Source organism: Cervus elaphus, chromosome 15, assembly GCF_910594005.1.
Source record: "Cervus elaphus chromosome 15, mCerEla1.1, whole genome shotgun sequence".
In the NCBI taxonomy this organism is placed as follows: Eukaryota; Metazoa; Chordata; class Mammalia; order Artiodactyla; family Cervidae; genus Cervus; species Cervus elaphus.
The window spans coordinates 43,274,007-43,291,717 of record NC_057829.1 but is presented as its reverse complement, the minus strand read 5'-3'; the positions used below and the strand labels follow the sequence as shown (position 1 = coordinate 43,291,717).

Sequence of the window (17,711 nt, the reverse complement as noted above, 5' to 3'; positions counted from 1 at the left end):
AGCAAAAAGTCAACCTGTAGGAATAGGAAGGTTTCCAAATACTGACATTACCTTTTGGTTCAGATTTTCAAAGCCCAGCATCCTCCCTCCCACCATCCCCCTCCTGCCTTATCTTTAATTTTATCACTTCCTAGCTCTTCACTTACTGTAGAGTGGAGCCTCTGATGCTTCTGGCAACTTTGCGTTATTAGCAAGGGATGGCGTTTTGTTATTAGATTGCATTTTATTATTTCCTTCAGCTCAATGTGTACCTGATATTGGAGGGCTCACTCTCCCTATGGGTTGAGGTTGAGAGACGCTGCAAATGGTGAGGTTTTATTAGTTTTGTGGGCTCCGTTTCCTTGCAGCCAGGTGAGAAACCTATGCTGTGCAGGCTGAAGGACAGAGGGTGTTGTCTTGTCTGAGCCCGGAGTCCAAGGCCCGGAATAGCTGCTTTTGTCTGAACTGCAGAATGGCCGGAGGCAGCTGCTCTTCTGTTGACTTGAGACACCTGTTCCCACGAGGAGATCAGTAGGCATTTAGTACAGCTATCCTGGCCTCTCCGCACAGTGGGTCTAGTTTACCGTCACCTCCTAGGGACATAGATATAATTTTCTTTTAGCCAGCTTTATATATTATACAATGTCATGTCATAGAAGACATACAGCTTCTACATTTCTGAAGGTTCCAGGCATGTAAATTGTTAACTAGCCTTTAATAGAGTATTAGTGTATTGGGAAAGCTTTTACTTTGAGCGGAGTGAGGCATGCACAATGCCAGCCTGCTAAGCCAAAAGTTCTCTGGGGCAAAAAAATCCATAGACTGTGGCTGATGATGCCATGCACTGCCAGCATATTGACTCTAATTGTCTTAGCCAGCCTAGATAAAATAATCAGATGGAACCAAAACCATTTTCAAAGCAAGTAATAATAAAATGCACATTATTAAAATGAAAAGCAACAACACAAAACAACCTATTCTTCCTAAATGCGCACAGTCCCAGTTGTAGTCTAGAGTTAAAAATTCATTTTCTTTCCAATCCTCTTCTATTCCCAGTGTCCCATGAAGAAGCCCAGAGCATCAAGCACTTTATTGTGTGTGGTTTAGGATGCACTCATTCATGCATGACAGAGTAAGAATTTAAAACTCAGAAAGAAACCCAGTTTGAATCTGGGCAGAAAACAATGACTACTAAACTAGAAATGGAAGTGCCCTAGAGAAAGCAAAATGCTGGTGGGAAGGATTTACCAAACTCTAGGTCTTTGATGTTACAGCGGAAGACAACTTCTCCATTCACCATGAGTTCCACCACATTCCAGTCTTCTATCTTCTCTAGGAGGACCTGGTGTCCATCTTCAGCCAACACAGCTGGAAAAGATGGAGAAGGATGTGTGTGCCATGGGGACAGATGAACCTGACATGCAGATGTCTTCATGGATGGCAGCGACCGGCCTGCTCTCCAGTTGTTCATGGCCGTTACTGAACATCCTTGGTGGGTGCCCCCCTGGTACAGCCTGACATGCCCTCCCCTCTGCTGGGAAGCACAGCCAGAGACCTGAGAAACTTTGGTTTGGGTTGTGATTTGCACCAGAGCCACATGATCAGTGAAAATATGAGCTTTCTCTAGGAAGAGTTTTTGAGTCTTCCTCATAGTAGGTGATACTGTGTTGGAGGGGATATAGGAAATTAGGTAAATTCTTATCCTGATAATGGAAATATCATTTGGTCACCTTTCTGGAGGGCAATTTGGAAGTAAATGTCAAAAGTCTCAAATGCCTAAAAAATTAGAATTAAAAAAATGATTCTAATCTCTGACCCAGGAAATTGCACTTACAAAAAAAAATCAGAAATACAGGCAGACTTTTACAACAATAAGCTCCTTTCTGTAGGAATGTAATATTAATAATGAAATACTGTGAAATACTTACATGCCCAATAATAAGATGGTCAAGTAAATGGTGGTAAAGATGATAAGATAAGATTTTAGCTTGACATTTAAAAAATGTCTATGAATTTTTAATAGCAAGAAAAAAATTTGTAATATAAGCAAAAAATCAGGGTTACATTTTAAGATGTATTAAAAAAATATGTATTCAGTGTAATTAAAGTATGTGTATATATTAGGAAAAATAAAACTATCCAGGGGTTATCTCTGTGGTGAGATTATGAGAAACTTAAAAAAAAAAATTCTTTTAGCATATTCTAGGCTTTTTAATAATAATGAGAAAAAATGTTTTCAAAGTTAATGGACTACATTTTTATTCTCCCCTTTGGAATCTGCATTTTAGTTATTATAATCACCAGTGCCTTCCCTAGAGGTCAGCTATGGGAAAATTGTTATTTATTTTATAAAAAATGTATTCTTTATTATGGAAATGCAAGGGTATATGGGCTTAGGAGAAATGGCGTGCATGGGACAGCCTGGAGCTGTGTTTTCTCCAACACATTTCTCCCCAGGTCCTGATATGTTCACACTATAACCTCCATGTGGGAGTTTGTGCACTACATCATCACATTTGGCAGTCTTTGTCGGTGAGGATTTTGGTGAGGATGGAAAGAGAAATCAGATGGGAGGAGGGCATGTTTTTCAAAGTTTCAGCATTTCAATCAGGCCTATGTGGAGAAAAGCTAACAGTTATGATAGTTAATTGCATTTAATTACAGAGACAATTGCTGTTTCAAAATGTTGGCGTGTCCACTTCTTCATCTTTTAATCAGTTCAGGAACATCCAGCCCCAACTGTGAACATTTTGATTGTGTGATTTTAATTTCACTTCTGGAAAGGAACTTCAGAAAGCAACTCAGCGAGGATCTCCATTAACAAGATAGTGCTCCTTGGGCACCCAGGGATGGCCCTAATTGTCCTCGCGTCTGCTAACATCTCTCTCTACAGAATACCCACATCTTTGGCATATTTGTATTATTGTATTCTATTTCAGTGTCTTATTCTTAAGCATCTTTGGAGGGAGGCACTCAGTTTGGACCAGGGGCTTATTTAAATGAAGCCGTCTGCCCAGTTTGGAATAGTGAGTGGATTTTCTAGGGCATAAAGGCATAAAAACTGTCTATAGACAGTTTTCTGGGGATCCTATGCACCCTGGCAGTGCCTACTCAGGTGAAGGGAGACACAGTCTGAGAGGGAAAAGCTACAAACTGGTAGGTAGGAGGAAATTTGGCTTCCACGACCCTGGCTGTGCATTGTCTGAAGACACCCCTGGGACGTGTAGTTCAATTTGACTGGAAAAAATCAGGAACAAAACAGCTTCTGCACTCTCATCTTATACCCCACCCTTATCCTAATAACCCCCAACACCAGCTCTCCAAAGCCTGGGGGTTCTGGAGAGAAGGAGCATAGGTTCTGTCTGGGGCTGGGCCTCTGTGACCACAGGATAAGGGACGAGAGGATTTGCAGGAGATCTGGAAGATGTACCCCCACCCCTCCCCACAATCTGACATGGTCCTTTCTCTGCAGGGCACATCTGACCGAGCCTCACATGAGCATCTGGATTTGGGGTTTGCTTTATGAGAACAGCGGCACTCTTTTCATGAAAGGTGTACCTAAGACATAGGGTTTGATCCACCAAATAACCCACCCTACGGAGGTGGAGGGCAGTGCTGAAAAATGGGAATCTGCCTCAATATCTGAGCAGATGAAGTCTCCCAGGAAGAAGTCCTTGTAACAGAGCATGTCCTTCTTCAATTTGCCTTATAAAGCTCTCTGCTTCCTTCACTGACCACAATCCATCCCCCTCCAGGGCGGGGAGGGGCCTGTTAATACAGCTTATTGAATAAACAAACTCATAATGGCACTGGACACCTCCAACGACTCTTTTGACATAAATCTGCGTCTTATTAAAGGGATAAGCCACCTCAGAGTCTACATTGTGTATTCATCCTCAGGATGCCCATCCCCTTCTCACCAGTCCACAGTCCAGGATGTGTTGAGCCTGGCAGTAGGGCAGCGAGTCCAGGCTTAAGGGATCAAACTCAGAGAAGCACCAGAATTCCTGCAGTTCATCCAAATGCCACCTCTCTACATGGAGGACCCATTTTTCCCCTATGAGCTGCTATGGTTGCCTATTCAAAGAAAGGTCAGATAAATATACTCCGTGCAACAAAGTCTTTGCAAAGGCAGTGGCTAAACTCCAGCATAAATCAACCAGAAGCTGTAAGGCCACCTGCAGATAGCCTGACTCTTTCAAGTGGCACCTCATTCTTCATGGGGGAGCTGGGTGAACTGCAGGGATATGGAAAAACCTCCCTCTTCTCAATACTGGTGGAACCGTGTGCCATCTACAAATGATTTAGGAAGTCAAGGCAAACAAACAGGCATCTCCCCCTCCTCTGCTCACCACAGATGCAAAATCGATGACCATTAACAAGTGCAGTTAATGCATAACTAGGGACAGGAGGATGGCACCCAGAGCATCTCAGCTAAATAAGGATGGATTCTATTCTCATGAGTCTCTTCCTCTGTAACAGGTCATTTGGCAGACTTAAGTACAGCAGGCAAGGGGTAACTGTGGCTAGGGAAATTAACACTCTTTGTTAAGTATGAGTTAGTTTAGTTTCATCAGTCTTGAGGCCATAGTCAGGACATTTTTGCTGAGCTTTTATAATTCATAGTAATGAAGAAAGAACTAAACATTTCAGATTGCTTAAGGCAGGGTAAGTTCAGGAGAGATCAGGCATATTTCCAAAGCCAGCAGGGTTTCAGGAAATGATAGAGGACTATGGTTTTTAAAGAAACACACAGAACTTGGAGGCAGGTTTTACAGACACGGGTCTGTGCCTGGTGTGATGTTGTGCGTGCCTGTGTGCTCAGTCCTGTCTGACTCTTTGCGTTCTCCATGGACTGTAGCCTGCCAAGGTCCTCTGCCCATGGGTTTTCCAGGCAAGAATACTGGTGTGGGTTGCCATTTCCTCCTCTAAAGGATCTTCCTGACCCAGGGATCAAACTCACATCTCCTGTGTCTCCTGCATTGGCAGGTGGATTCTTTAACTACTATGCCACCATGTGAGTTGGGTCTAAAGTGACGGGGGAGTGTTGGACAGAGAAAGGGGAGCAGATGCTCCCTGCTTTGCTTCTATAAACACCTTGGAATTTGTCACCGGCCCTCAGTAAATATTGGCTGAGAGTATTGTATAAATTACCATTCAGGGATACACAGAGCTAACTTTAAAAATCAACCACCTGCTGACACCTTGCAATACTCAAGTCTCCTTCAACCATAAAAATTCTCCTTTCAATTTTCTCAAAATACTCCTTCCCCTCCCCTACTGTGGGAAGAGCTGCCTGGACTGTTTATTTCCTCATCTTCACCCACTCCCTCACCTCCTGCAGTTGTAGCCTCAGCCCACCTTCTGAACCTGAACTGTCAGAGGTGAAGACCCATCAGTACATTTGATGACTCACCCAGTTCTTCCCCCCAACCTTCCAGCAGATTGATGCTCAGACCTACCTCCTTTCTTGCTTCTTAAAACACTTGGGCTGCCAAAAAGTATTTTAAACTCTCAATTTTATCAGATTGTAAATGTAATGCAGACTAGTGATTTCTTTTTTTTTTTTTTAGTGATTTCTTAAAAACCTTTAAAATTAAAGAAAATAAAGGACAAAAATTTTAAAATCACTTATAATACTTCCCCCCCTCTTTGTCTTTTTCAACGGAAGTGAGCTCATAGTGTAGATAAAATTCAGGAGTATGCTTTATTCTTTTAACATTATGTTGTGGTGATCCAGCCTGTTAATATACATAGATCTGCCATAGTGGGTTTCACGTGATGGATGAACTGCAATATATCCAGTCGTTCCTTTTTCCGGCTGTTTCCAATTTTTCACAATGACCAAGGAATGCAGAAAATGTTCCTGGGCATGCTTCCATGTGTGTGTGTGAGTTTTTATATATCTATGTAACTGAGAAATGAAGCAGCTGGATTCCACAGTACATGGTTAAGTTTTACAACACTGCCAGGTTGCCCTTCAAAGTGACTGTGCCAACTTCCCCTCTCATCACAGGTCTCTGAGAACACTCTTTTTCTATGTTCTTCATCAACCATGAATTCATCTTTTTCTAAAGATAACTCCTGCTAACAGTGTGGTGCCCATTAGCCATTTTCTCTTGAAATTCTTATCTTATCCTATGCTTCCATGTTCTCTGTCTTTGCCCTCCTCAGAGGGTGGCAAAAAGTGGTCTGCCCAGCTCTAACTTTCCTTCGTTTCCTCCACAGTCTCTCCTTCTGGGTTCCAGTGTTCAGCTCTATGCAGTTTCATTTTAACTAATATTTATCCATCCTTAAGATATTCCAGGCACAGTTTCAGACTGTAGGACACAGTGGAGAACAGAACAGACAAAAAATCCCTGCTACCCTGAAATCCTGGTAGGAGAGAAGGATAACAAGAGAAATAGGTGAAACATAGTTATGTTGGATACTAATGAGCACTAGGAAGAGATAAAAGAGGAGGGAAGGGAGATAAAGAAGATGGAGGCAGAGGGAAGTGTTGACATTGTCAATGAGGTGCTCAAGGAACACCTGTCCATGAAGGTGACTTTTGAGAAAGACCTGAAGGCTGAGGGAGTAAAGACCAGTCAGGAATGTGTAGAAAGAGCATCCCAAGTTGAGTACTTCCAAGCTCCAAGGTAAAAGTGGGCTAGGTGTGTTCAAGGTCAGCGAGGAGGCTGATACAGCTGGAGCAGAGTGAACAGGAGGAGAGGGTAAGCAGCAAAAGGAGGAAATGAGGTTAGGGAGGTCATATGGAGCCTGGCTGTCCACTGTAAGCCTTTGGCTTCTGCCTTGAGTGAGCTAAGAGCAACCGGAATGTTCTTGGAGGCAAGGGCCGCGCTCTCACTCAGGTTTAATGGCATCGCCTGGCTTTGGGGCTGAGGATAGACTACAGTGGACAAGGTGGTCACAGGGGACTCAGGGGACTCAGTGAGGAGGCCAGGGCAGTGATTCAGGCAGGAGATGACTGACAGTGGCTTGGACAAAGAGCCAGAGGGTGGTGGGAGGGAAGGTAAGACATGGTTGAATTCTGCAGGATGCTTTGAAGATAGAACCAACAGGATGGGCTGCTAGATGAAAGTGGGTGTGAGGGAAAGGGAGGAGAGAAAGATGCCTGCAGGATCTTTGGTTTAAGTGAAAGAATGGCACTGCTATGAACTGAGATGGAAAAAATGCAGGAGTGACTGGTGAGTACTACAGAAGCTAGCTTAGAAATTTTGAACACATTGGTATGAGATGCCTACTAAGCATTCCAATGACAATGAGAGGTCCTGCTTGCAGATATATGATTTGCAAATCTTTTCTCCCATTCTAGATTTTCTTTTTACTTTCTTAGTATTGTTCTTTGATGCACAAAAGTTTTCAATTGTAATGAAGTTCAATCGTACTATTTTTTCTTTTGTTACCTATGCTTTGATGTTTAAGAAATACTTGACAAATCTAAGGTCATTCAGATTTGCCCTTATGCTTTCCTCTAAGAGATTTTCAGTTTCTAAATTTAGACCTCTGATCCATTTTGAGTTAGTTTTTAAATATGGTATAAGAGTCTAATTTTATTCAAAATATATTCATGTGGACATCCAGTTTTTCCAATAAAATTTATTAAAGAATAAAAAATTTGCCCATTGAAAAGTCCTGACACTCATGACAAAAGTCAGTTGACTAGAAATGTGATGGTTTACTGTTAGATTCTTGATTCTATTCCATTGTTCTATATGTTTATCCTTATGATAGTATCACACTATTTTGATTACTATAATTTTGAGGAAGTTATGAAATCAGCAAGTGTGATACCTCCAACTTTGTTCTTTCTCAAGATCATTCGGGCTGGTCTCAATCCCTTGAAATTACTTATGGATTTTAGAATGACTTTTTCTATTTCTGCAAAAAAACCATCATCAAGATTTTGATATGAATTGCATTGAATCTGTATACCACTTTGGGAAGTATTGTCATCTTAACACTATTAAGTCTTTCAATCCATGCACTATTAAGTATTTCAATCCAATATACCATGCACATGGTATATTTTCCCATTTACTTTGATTTTCTCTCATTTCTTTTAGCAATGTTTGTAGTTTTCAGTGTATAAGATTTGCACCTCCTTGGTTAAATCTGTTCATATGTGTTTTGTTCTTCTAGATGCTGTTGTAAATAGGGCTGTTAATTTCCTTTTCAGATTGTTCATTGCTAGATATAGAATTACAACTGATTTTTGTGTGTTGATTTTGTATACTTAAACCATGCTGATTTTATTAGCTCAAGCAGTGTTTTTGTGAACTCTGGGGTTTTCTAGCCAGACACTGACTGGATCTGAAGCACATCCTCCTGACACACCCTCTCCTCCCATCTCCATCCTCTTAGGGAGTACCAATACTTTTACTTTAATCCACCACCCCTTTATGGCCGTTCTGGCCCAAGCTACTATTCTCTCTCCTTTGGACCACCCCAACAGCCCCTTATCTCCCTGCTTCCATTCCTGGCCCCCTCTAATCTGTCTTACTTGCAGCAGCCACAGTTTCATTCCTCTGCCTAATACCATACAGCCTGCTGGATCTGGCCTCTGTCCACCTCTCCAGCCTCATCCTCCCATCAGTTCAACAAAGACACAGGTCATTTGTTCATGCTTCCAGCTTTTGCAGACATCAGTCCCACTGCCTGGAAAGCTCTTTCTTCCTTTTCCCTAGTTAGCTTCTCCTCATTCTTTAAAGCTCAACTCAAATGTAATTCAGGCAAGTAAATCTTTCTAGTTCTCTTTCCTCTCCCCTCCAATTATGGCCAGTGGTAGGTCCCACTATGATTATGTACCTCCATCAGAAGCTTGGCACAACTGACAATTAGTAGTCAACAAGGACACACGCAATTCAGGTTCTTGTATCTTGTTCAGCAGTGTGTCCTCAGTACATGGAAGAGTGTCCAACAAATATTAGATGCTCAATAAAGGTTTATTGTATGAATGAAAGGTCAAGGAATAGACTCTCTGCCATTTTCCAGCCAGGTGACCTTGGAAAAGTCACTGAATACTCCTGATCCTCAGTTTCCCAATGTGTAAAGCAAGGCATGTAATCTTTCTGTTCAGGAAATTTACTACTCAGCACCCAGTGGGCTTGCCGTGAATGTCTGTTCTCCCCTTAATACTAGGCAGCAGGGGTTTAGGGAAGATTTCCAGAGAAAGTAGGAAGGAAGGAAGTCTAGGCAGAGGGCACAGACTGCACAGATGTTCAGAGGCTGGGGTGCACCTGAGCACATGCCGTTGGACGGCCCTTTGGCGCTCGGCTGCCTACCTAGCAGGCCCTCCAGGCGGTAGGTGCGGTGCTCCACTGACAGACCGATTGAGCTGTATGGCCCATAGCGCATGATGACCTGCGCGTTCTTGGGCATGGCCAGGACTCTTGCTGGGGTTACAGCGCAATACACACTGCTAGGCAACTGCTCTTCTGGCCTTCGGTGGGGGTGGGCGTGGTCATGCGTGGGTGGGCGGAGCCACGGAGGTTGTGGGTGGAGCTGGAGGATTTGTACCCCAAATCACCAACCAAGGGCCTGGCGTGGGGACTGGGGATGAGGAATCCTGAATGCCTGCACCTACTGTGTGCTTACTTCTGAGGTGCAAAAAAAAATGCAGTGATGTCGGAACCACTTGCTCTCGCAACCCTCACAAGCCGGTAAACACGGTATTTCAAACTGGTGTGGTAAGTGTTAATGATAAATAATAGCAGTTAACAACATATAGGGCTAGTTACAGAAAGTTTATGTCAAGCGACAAGCTAAGAACATTCCATGTTATCTCATTTAATCATTTTGCCATTCCTATGAAGTAGGTTATGTTTTGTATTTACAAAACAGAAGCTTGGAATGGCCAAGTAACCTTCCCAGGCAAGTCAGGCATGTGGTATAAATTGGAACCCTTTGTAAGGTGTGTATAATGTCTTTTTATTTCTCTAGCCTGGTATTTGTTGGAATTCTTGAAACTGTGAATTTAAGTCTTTCATCTGTTTTTGGAAAATTTTGAGCCATTATCTCTTCACATATTGCTTCTGTCCCATTTACTCACTTTTCAGGGACTCCAGTTAAACGTATGTTACACTTTCTCAGCGTATTCTCATTGCATTCCCACTATATTATTCTCACTGTCTCCTTTCCTGTGTTTTTCTTTCTTCCATGCTTCTTTTGGGATTGCATGTGTGTGTGTATACATGTGATCATTTTTGCTTGTAATCCAGTTTACTAATTTTCTCTGCAGTTGTGTCTTAAATGCTATGAAACCCATCAATCTGGTTCATTATTTCAGCTGTTTATTTTTCAACTCTAGAATTTTAGTTTAGTTCCTTTTCAAATCTGCTGTGCCACTTTTTTATACAGTTGAATTTCTTGCCAAGTTTTTTAGGCCTGGTATTATCTTCTTGATCATTATAAAAATAGTTATTTTATACTCTGTGTTTGGGAATTCCACTATCTGGAGACCTTGTGTGTCTATTTCTATTGTTGTTTCTGCTAGGTTCTGTCGATTTGTCTTGTCTCCTAGAGTGCTTGGTTTACTTTAATTGTGTACTGGACACTGTATTAGAAAAATTATTTGTAGAAATAATTTGAGGCCAAGCATGATGTTATTTTCCTCTATGGAAGACTTTATTTTTCACTTCTTGCCAGGGCCTGGTAGCACCAGCAACCCAGGATCATCTTAATACAATTTCAGGATTTGAGATTTGCTTAGCCATCCAGATGGCCTGAAACTGGGCTGCAGTCCATGTGGAGGTTGGTTTATTTATATTGTTTTCCTCATTTCTATGGTGCAGTCTTTTTGGATCCTGGCCCAATGAGGGTGGTGGCTTACCAAGATTCATTTGGTGTGTTTTAACACTCCAGTTTTTGGAAGCCAAACTCTGCAAACTCAAAATTGCATCTCATCTTTTAGGTTGCCTATTCAAGATCACTAGATAGCTCCAGAGAAAAAGCATCTCAGTGTTATGCTTGCTCTCATTCTTCCCCTGATCTCAATCCAGTTAGCTCTTTTATGATTTTCAAGAAAATTTTAAAAATATATATGCCAGGTTTTTAAAGATATCTTACGTAGGAGTCAGAGTCTGAATTAAACTACTCTATTGTAATCAGAAACAGAAATTCTCCCATTGAGAATTTTGCTGGAGTTGCATTGACTCTAGAGATCAACTTGGGGAATACTGAATGTTTCTGAGGCCTTCTTATATATCATACTGAAATATCTCTCCTATGGGGCTTTCCAGATGACGCTAGTAAAGAACCCACCTACTAATGTAGGAGACATAAAAGACAGATCCTTGGGTTAGGAAGATCCTCTAGAGTAGGAAATGACAACCCACTCCAGTATTCTTGCCTGAGAAATCCCATGGACAGAGGAGCCTGGCGAGCTACAGCCTATGGGGTCAAAAAGAGTCAGACATGACTAAGTACATGTGCACACACACACACCTCTCCTTTATTTAGATCTTCCTCAATGCCTTTAAGTGTTGTTTATCATTATCTATGTATGGTTTTGCATGTGTTTTGTTAGATTTATTGCAAGTCATGTATTTTTTTTTCTTTTTGTGGGGGGGCACACCATGTAGCTTGTGGAATCTTAGTTCCCTGACCAAGGATCAAACTCGTCCCCATGAGAAAGTGCCAAGTTCTAACCACTGGACTGCCAGGGAATTCCCTAAGTCATGTATTTAGCATTGTGATTTTATTGTTGTATAAAATGAAGTTGACTTTTATATATTGATCTTATGTAGCTACCTTAACCATTTCTTATGATTTCTATTAATTTTTTATTATTCATCTCCTGAGTGGGAAGATTTTAAATCACCACTTCAGTTTAAGATTAAAGCACTATCCAGAAATTTTATTTCTTCTTACATCAGTCTTAATTAATTATATTTTTATAAGAAAATTTCAATCTGAGTTTTTTGACATTTTTGACATAAACTGGTTGATGTATTTTTGCCATCTTTTTATTGTCTACTTTATTGTGGTTATGTCAGTTTTTATTCATAATATTGCTTATTTCTGACCTTCTCTTTTAATTTTATTGGTTTTACCTGTGACTTGTCTATTTTGTTAGTCTTTGAAAAGACTGATTTCAAAGTTGAAAAGTTGAAAAGAATCAACTTTTCCATTATTTAGCTTCTCTGTTGTTCTTGTTTTTTCTTTCATTGATAGCTGTTTTTGTCTTTATTACTTTGAGTTTACTTTTCCTTCTAATTTCTTTGAGTCTACTGTTCCTTCTACTTTCTTTGAGTCTACTGTTTGGTCCTTTTTCTTACTTTTTTAAGCTATCTTAACTTATCAGTCTTTCCTATTTCCTTTTTTCTGTTGTAAGTATGAATTTCCCTCAAAGCATCACTTTTGCTGTATCTCAGAGGCTTTTTAAAAAAAATACAGTTTCCTGTGCTATATAGTAAATCCCTGTTATTCATCTATTTTATCTGATTTTAGTTCCCCAACCAGGGATTGAACCTGGGACCCCTGCATTCAAAGCACAGAGTCTTAACCACTGGACTGCCAGGGAAGTTCCTATCCCAGAGGTCTTGATATGAGGTATCTCTATTTTCTTGCTCTAAATATTTTAAAATATCCACTATTATTTCTTTTTTGACCATGGGTTTTAGAGTGATGTGTTTTTTGGATTCTGGAATATGCTTAGCCATTTTCTCTTTAAATAGTGCTTTCCTCCTATTCTCTCCCTTTTTCATATATTTTGTTTCTTTGCAATGTTAAATGAATCTATTTCATAGCTCCTCTCAGTCATCTCTTTTCTCCAGCCTTTGCGATGTTGTTCACCTATTTGTCTTATCTGCTGCTTTCCTTCCTATAAGCCATTTCTTGTGCTGTTTTTTGCCCGTGACCTCATTTTTAATGGAGCGTTTTCTCCCATGGGGATTTGGTGTGTTCAGGGTTGTGGAAAGTGGTTTTGTATTTGATCCTGCTGAGGTCCTTTGGATCTTACTGACCTAGGCAATTTAAATAAATTATTGGTTTGGAATTCCTGCTTTAGAGATAAGATGTATATACTCAGATTCTACATCCACATATAGCAGAAATTTATAATTAAATTTCTTGTGGATGTCTTTTTTCCATCATCTGCAGCCCTATGTGAATAGCATGGTTCCTCAGTGCTCCCCTGGACTGATGGGAAGAGCGTTTCTAGTTCTTTTTACAGAGTTAGGACACCTCTCCGAGGTTCTGGTTTGTGTGGGGCATTTAGCTGCATCTCCGACCCTGGCTGGGCTGAGGTTATGTCCTCTCAACTTGCAGGGGTGGAAAAGACCACTGTCGACCACTGGAGTCTGTGTCTGGTCCGATACACCTTTAGCTCCTGCTCACTGCTCTGTTTTGGATACCATTTTTTTCCCCCTAGAATTTGGGTTTATTTTCTTTCTTTTGAACTTGACTATGTGTTTAAAATTTTTTTCCTCTTTGTGTGTTTGTTTTTACAGGTGGAAGGGACCCTTCTCTATCAGTTCAGCCTGCTGTTTTGCAGTTTCATAAATATAAGTGATAGAGACCAAGGACAGAAACTTGGGATCCAATGACATGAAAGAACAGAAATAGGAAGTGAAATCCCACGAGGAGATGGAAGAAGCAGTAGAAGAGAACAAAGAGAGAGCTGGTCCTTAGGATACAAGGGTGAACAGGGCTTTGAGAAAGGTCCTTTCTTGTGATATGAGGGCAGCTTTCCCTTCAGGTGTCACACTGTTCACCCTGTAGACTCAAGAGGCTGCTGTGGAAGGAAAACTCAGAGAAACAGAAAAGATGAGAGGCTGCCTCGATTCAGAAAGGGAAGCCAAGGTACTGGTTCTCTGTCTGTCCCCAGGGGGAACTGCTTAGGCATAATTTGGAAACTCGTGGTTGCTCTTATGAACCTGGGAGGGACTCCTCCGTACATTTCGACCTGAATGTACCAATGTCCACCTCCCAGGACCTTCAGACGAACAGGAGGGGGGTGGCATTATTTTGCTCATTGGGGGTTGGCTTGCCTGTTGTTACTCTTCTCTGTCACCTACATCTGGTTATTTTGGGGCCAACAAGAGCAAAGCCACATTACTTTCATCCTGTTCCTTCATATCCCCTCCATTGCTCCTGGAATATTCTTAGCCATTGTCTTTTTGGATAATGCCTCTTTTGCATCCCAATCACACAAATTCACACACTTGACGGTTCCTTTTGGGCTTTGATCAGAAAGCATTTGGGCTTCTATTTGGAGGGATCTTGGTTCTGGTTCAGGCTTCCCAGGTAAAGAATCTTCCTGCCAATTCAGGAGACTCAGGTTCGATCCCGGGGTTGGGGATCAAAGGAAATGGCCACCTACTCCAGTATTCTTGCCTGGAGAATCCATGGGGTTGCAAAAAAGTTGGACATGACTGAGCGACTAAACAATAACAACAACAGTTCAGGTTCTGTGGATTCTTGGGGTTGTGGAGGGGGTTTTGCAGTTTGGAATATATCTGAGCAGGGTGCAGGGCCATACAGGGTTCAGGAAGTGTGTGCACATGTACTTGTGAGCCTGTAATAAGAATGTAGAATTTTTATATCACTTCTAAGTTTTTCAAACAATGACCATCGTATGTCATTTTGCCACAACCCTGGAAATGGGTAGGGCTGATATCAATATTCCCATTTTACAGATGAGGAAACTGAGGGCTAGAGAGGTGAAAGTGACATTCCCCAAAGTCACTCTATCTTGCCATTAGAGCTAGAGCTGTGTCTGTAGTTTAGGCATCCCACCTCCAAACCTGATGCTTTTCCCTCCACTTCATTCTGTGTATGCATGTTCTTACAGACTTAAGTGGAGACACCCATCTCTATGCCCAACCTGATCACAAATACCCCATGAAACCTCTCTGTCCCTCACCCTATACATGCCACACACTAGGAGAAACTAAGTTCTTTCCTGCTCTTTCTCTCCCAGATCCTGTTTTTTAGACATCCACTGCTGCTGTTGTCAGATCTCAGACAAAGGCGAATGAATTGTTGACCCAGCTGACAGAATTTACTACACAATTTTTTATAGCATTTCTGGGTAGAAACAGCAGCCAATGCCATCTTTCTTGGCATTACTTTTTATTGAATATAGACTTACAGTCTTTAAATAATTTGAATATAGTGCTTTCAATATACAGTTCTTTAGTCACACATATATTTCTTTAAAGCACAAAACTATAACTTAAAATCAAAAGGCTATAAATACACATGTACATATTGCCATAAATCTAGAACTGTTTTATAAAAATAGAACTCAAATATCAACTTTATATATTTTGGCAACTTAGCAGTATGGTAAAGGTGGCCACATACATTTTTATTATGCATTATTGTCCCCCCAAATCTGAGTCTCTAAGTTTCGTTTTCCATCTCTCTGAGGACTCTTGGGACAGTCTCCTTGACCAGGGTCCCCACAGAGATGGCCATGGCCATGGCTCAGCATTGCCTTTACATAAAGGCTCAGTGTATCCACCTGAACTTGGAGGGGGAAGACCAGCTTCCAGCCCCTCCCTCTCGGAGGGAGGGAGGAGCTGTTCCCTCCTGCCAAACGTCTGCCATCCACACATGGCCGATATCGGAATACACAGTCAGTTTCCTTTCCCTAAGCTCAGAAAAAGGCAAATGTGAGCTTGGTTCTGACAAATGAGTGTTTGAGAGAAAGTCTGAAACAAACATCACCTGAACAGTGCCTGCTGGGGTAACATCATCCCGACAGCGGGCACCAGTGCCCACCTGCTCAAAGGCCCTTCACACATGTGACCTACCATCCTGACAACCTCACAAGGCTGGGACGCTCTTGTCCCTATTTGATAATGGAAGAACTTGAGTCTCTGGGCTTTTTAAGTCTCTTGGCCAAGACCAATGAGGCTGCCTGATCCCCGAACCAGAGCTGTCTATCTGCCCAGGAATTTTTGGAGAGAAACCAGAAGAGAACTTGGATCTTCACTGTGGTCATTTGCTGGAAACCATAGGCAGCTTTGAGTCAGCTTACAGCAGGTGGACAGCAGTTCCCCAAACATTCCTGGGACTCTTGGGCTGTACTTTTCCAGGGGGAGCAGAAATGTGGATGTGTGAGGGAAGTAGCATGGACCCTGCAGACCAATGATTTTGAAGGGGCAGTGCCAGAATCGCCTAGATCATACAGTAGAAATTCTCAACCTAAAACCAGGGGCTCAAGGAATTTACAGCTTAGGGTTTTCTGTGTTATCAAAGGTCCCAGCAAAGGTCAAAATGTTCCCCCCATCTCAGCCCTGCCTGCTTCTATGTTAGTCAAAGGGCAGAGAGCTTGCACAGTGCTCCAAAGAAGAGACGTTCAGGGTCCCTGGGCCACAGTGGAGGGTGTTACAGAGCAGGATGGGCAGGTCATTGCCTCATGTCTTTGCAGGAGTAGAGGGCTTTTCTTTTTTTAGGAAAACCCACAGGAAGCATGGCAGAACTCAGTGTGATTGGAGCCCAGTTCTGCACCTCCTCTGGACAAAAGCAGGCTGCCTTGGCTATTTGCAGTTTTGATTTTTCTGGTTGCTTTCCCATAAAAATATGCCCTAGCAGAAAGTGCCTCTCACATCTCCTCCATGATCACTGCCTCCCCAGACATTCTCAGCTCAGTTCTGTGGACTGCTGGCCCCTCCATCAGGGCTGGCTCTGTGCACAGCCATTCCCTCCTCCCAGCCCCTCTCTTCACCAGCTGTGCCCTCAGCCCCCAGGCCAGTGGAGAGCTCTGATTTGGGCTCCTCCACATGCATTTTAGTCAGAATCCCTAGATAACATCCGCTACATAAAGTAGCCCAGCTGTCCAAGGATGTCCAGCTTAGGCCACTGAGATCGTATTCTGAAATTAATGTCACTGTGCTTTTCTTAAAAGCCTCTCTTAAGAATGAATGAAACAAAACAAGTAAACAAGAGCAGCAGAAAACCCCTGAAGCATCCTGCTCTCCTCCCAAAGGCAGATCACCTATCAGGGCATGTTTCTTGTGAAGGCGAGCGGGAATGCAACCAGAAAAAATGCAAGCGGCAGGATCCCTGGGGAGGTGGACCGGTCCCTGCCAGGCCCCCAGGGAAACCAGGGAGCAGCCGCTACTCCAGGGCAATGGCAGACCATTTTCTTCCCCTTTCAGAATAGCCAGACCTGATTTTCTGAACTCAATAGAAGCCTGCTTCTGGGAGGCAAAAGGAGAAATGTGTTTGCAGGCCCAGATCACTGTATTTTAAATTAACTTGGGCTGTGTGTGTGTGTGTGTGTCGGGGGTGGGTACTGCTTATAGGACCATGTGTCTCAGGGCGGGTCGCTCTGAATGCCATGATCAGACTGCTTTGAATCTGAAAACAAAGCCCTCTACTCCTCCCCAAGAGACACAAGGCAATGATCTGGGGTTAGCCTCTTCCTTCATGGTTCATTTGGGTATATTGCACATAATAAGGTGACTCATTCTTTCATTGGACATGCTAGGTCCTGCTGGGAAGCACACAACAATACTGAGCTTATGTGGCTATGGAGGGAAGTCAATGGTGGCTTCCCCATCTCACCCGGGCCACCTCAGAGCCAGGCTGGTCTTATTTCCCAGCACACAGGCCCGAGGACACCTTGATAAATAATGATGATTCCCATGCCTCATGAGGGATGCGTTCCTCCTACCAGTCCAGCCTTGTGTGACACCTCACTGTGGTCTGTGTTGGGTCTGGAGTTATAGGGAAGCTACAGAAAGCTGGGGTGAAGGCTGGGAGCAAGACGTTCAGTG

At 42.5% G+C, this 17,711-nt stretch overlaps 1 protein-coding gene and 1 non-coding gene across 2 annotated transcripts; both read right to left on the bottom strand.

Moving 5' to 3' along the window:
- Positions 1 to 203: 203 nt before the first annotated feature.
- C15H10orf53 (chromosome 15 C10orf53 homolog) lies at positions 204 to 9,360 on the bottom strand. The gene is made up of 3 exons (XM_043924990.1): positions 9,264 to 9,360; positions 1,228 to 1,347; positions 204 to 572 (listed from the first exon to the last, which is right to left on the bottom strand). The coding sequence occupies exons 1-3, from the start codon at positions 9,358 to 9,360 to the stop codon at positions 508 to 510; spliced, it is 282 nt and encodes a 93-aa protein (XP_043780925.1). The 3' UTR covers positions 204 to 507.
- A 3,069-nt stretch (positions 9,361 to 12,429) lies between these two features.
- TRNAQ-UUG lies at positions 12,430 to 12,502 on the bottom strand. Its single transcript has one exon. It is a non-coding gene; the product is annotated as a tRNA-Gln (tRNA).
- Between the last annotated feature and the right edge of the window lie 5,209 nt (positions 12,503 to 17,711).

Bases quoted from the DNA above. Each gene is read 5' to 3' on its own strand.
- C15H10orf53 (XM_043924990.1), bottom strand. From the start codon at position 9,360: ATGCCCAAGAACGCGCAGGTCATCATGCGCTATGGGCCATACAGCTCA. The intron at 1,348-9,263 runs GTAGGCAGCCGA...CATCTTTTCCAG, and splicing joins CCGCCTGGAGGGCCTGCTAG to CTGTGTTGGCTGAAGATGGA. The intron at 573-1,227 runs GTAAATCCTTCC...CTATGTCCCTAG, and splicing joins CATCAAAGACCTAGAGTTTG to GAGGTGACGGTAAACTAGAC.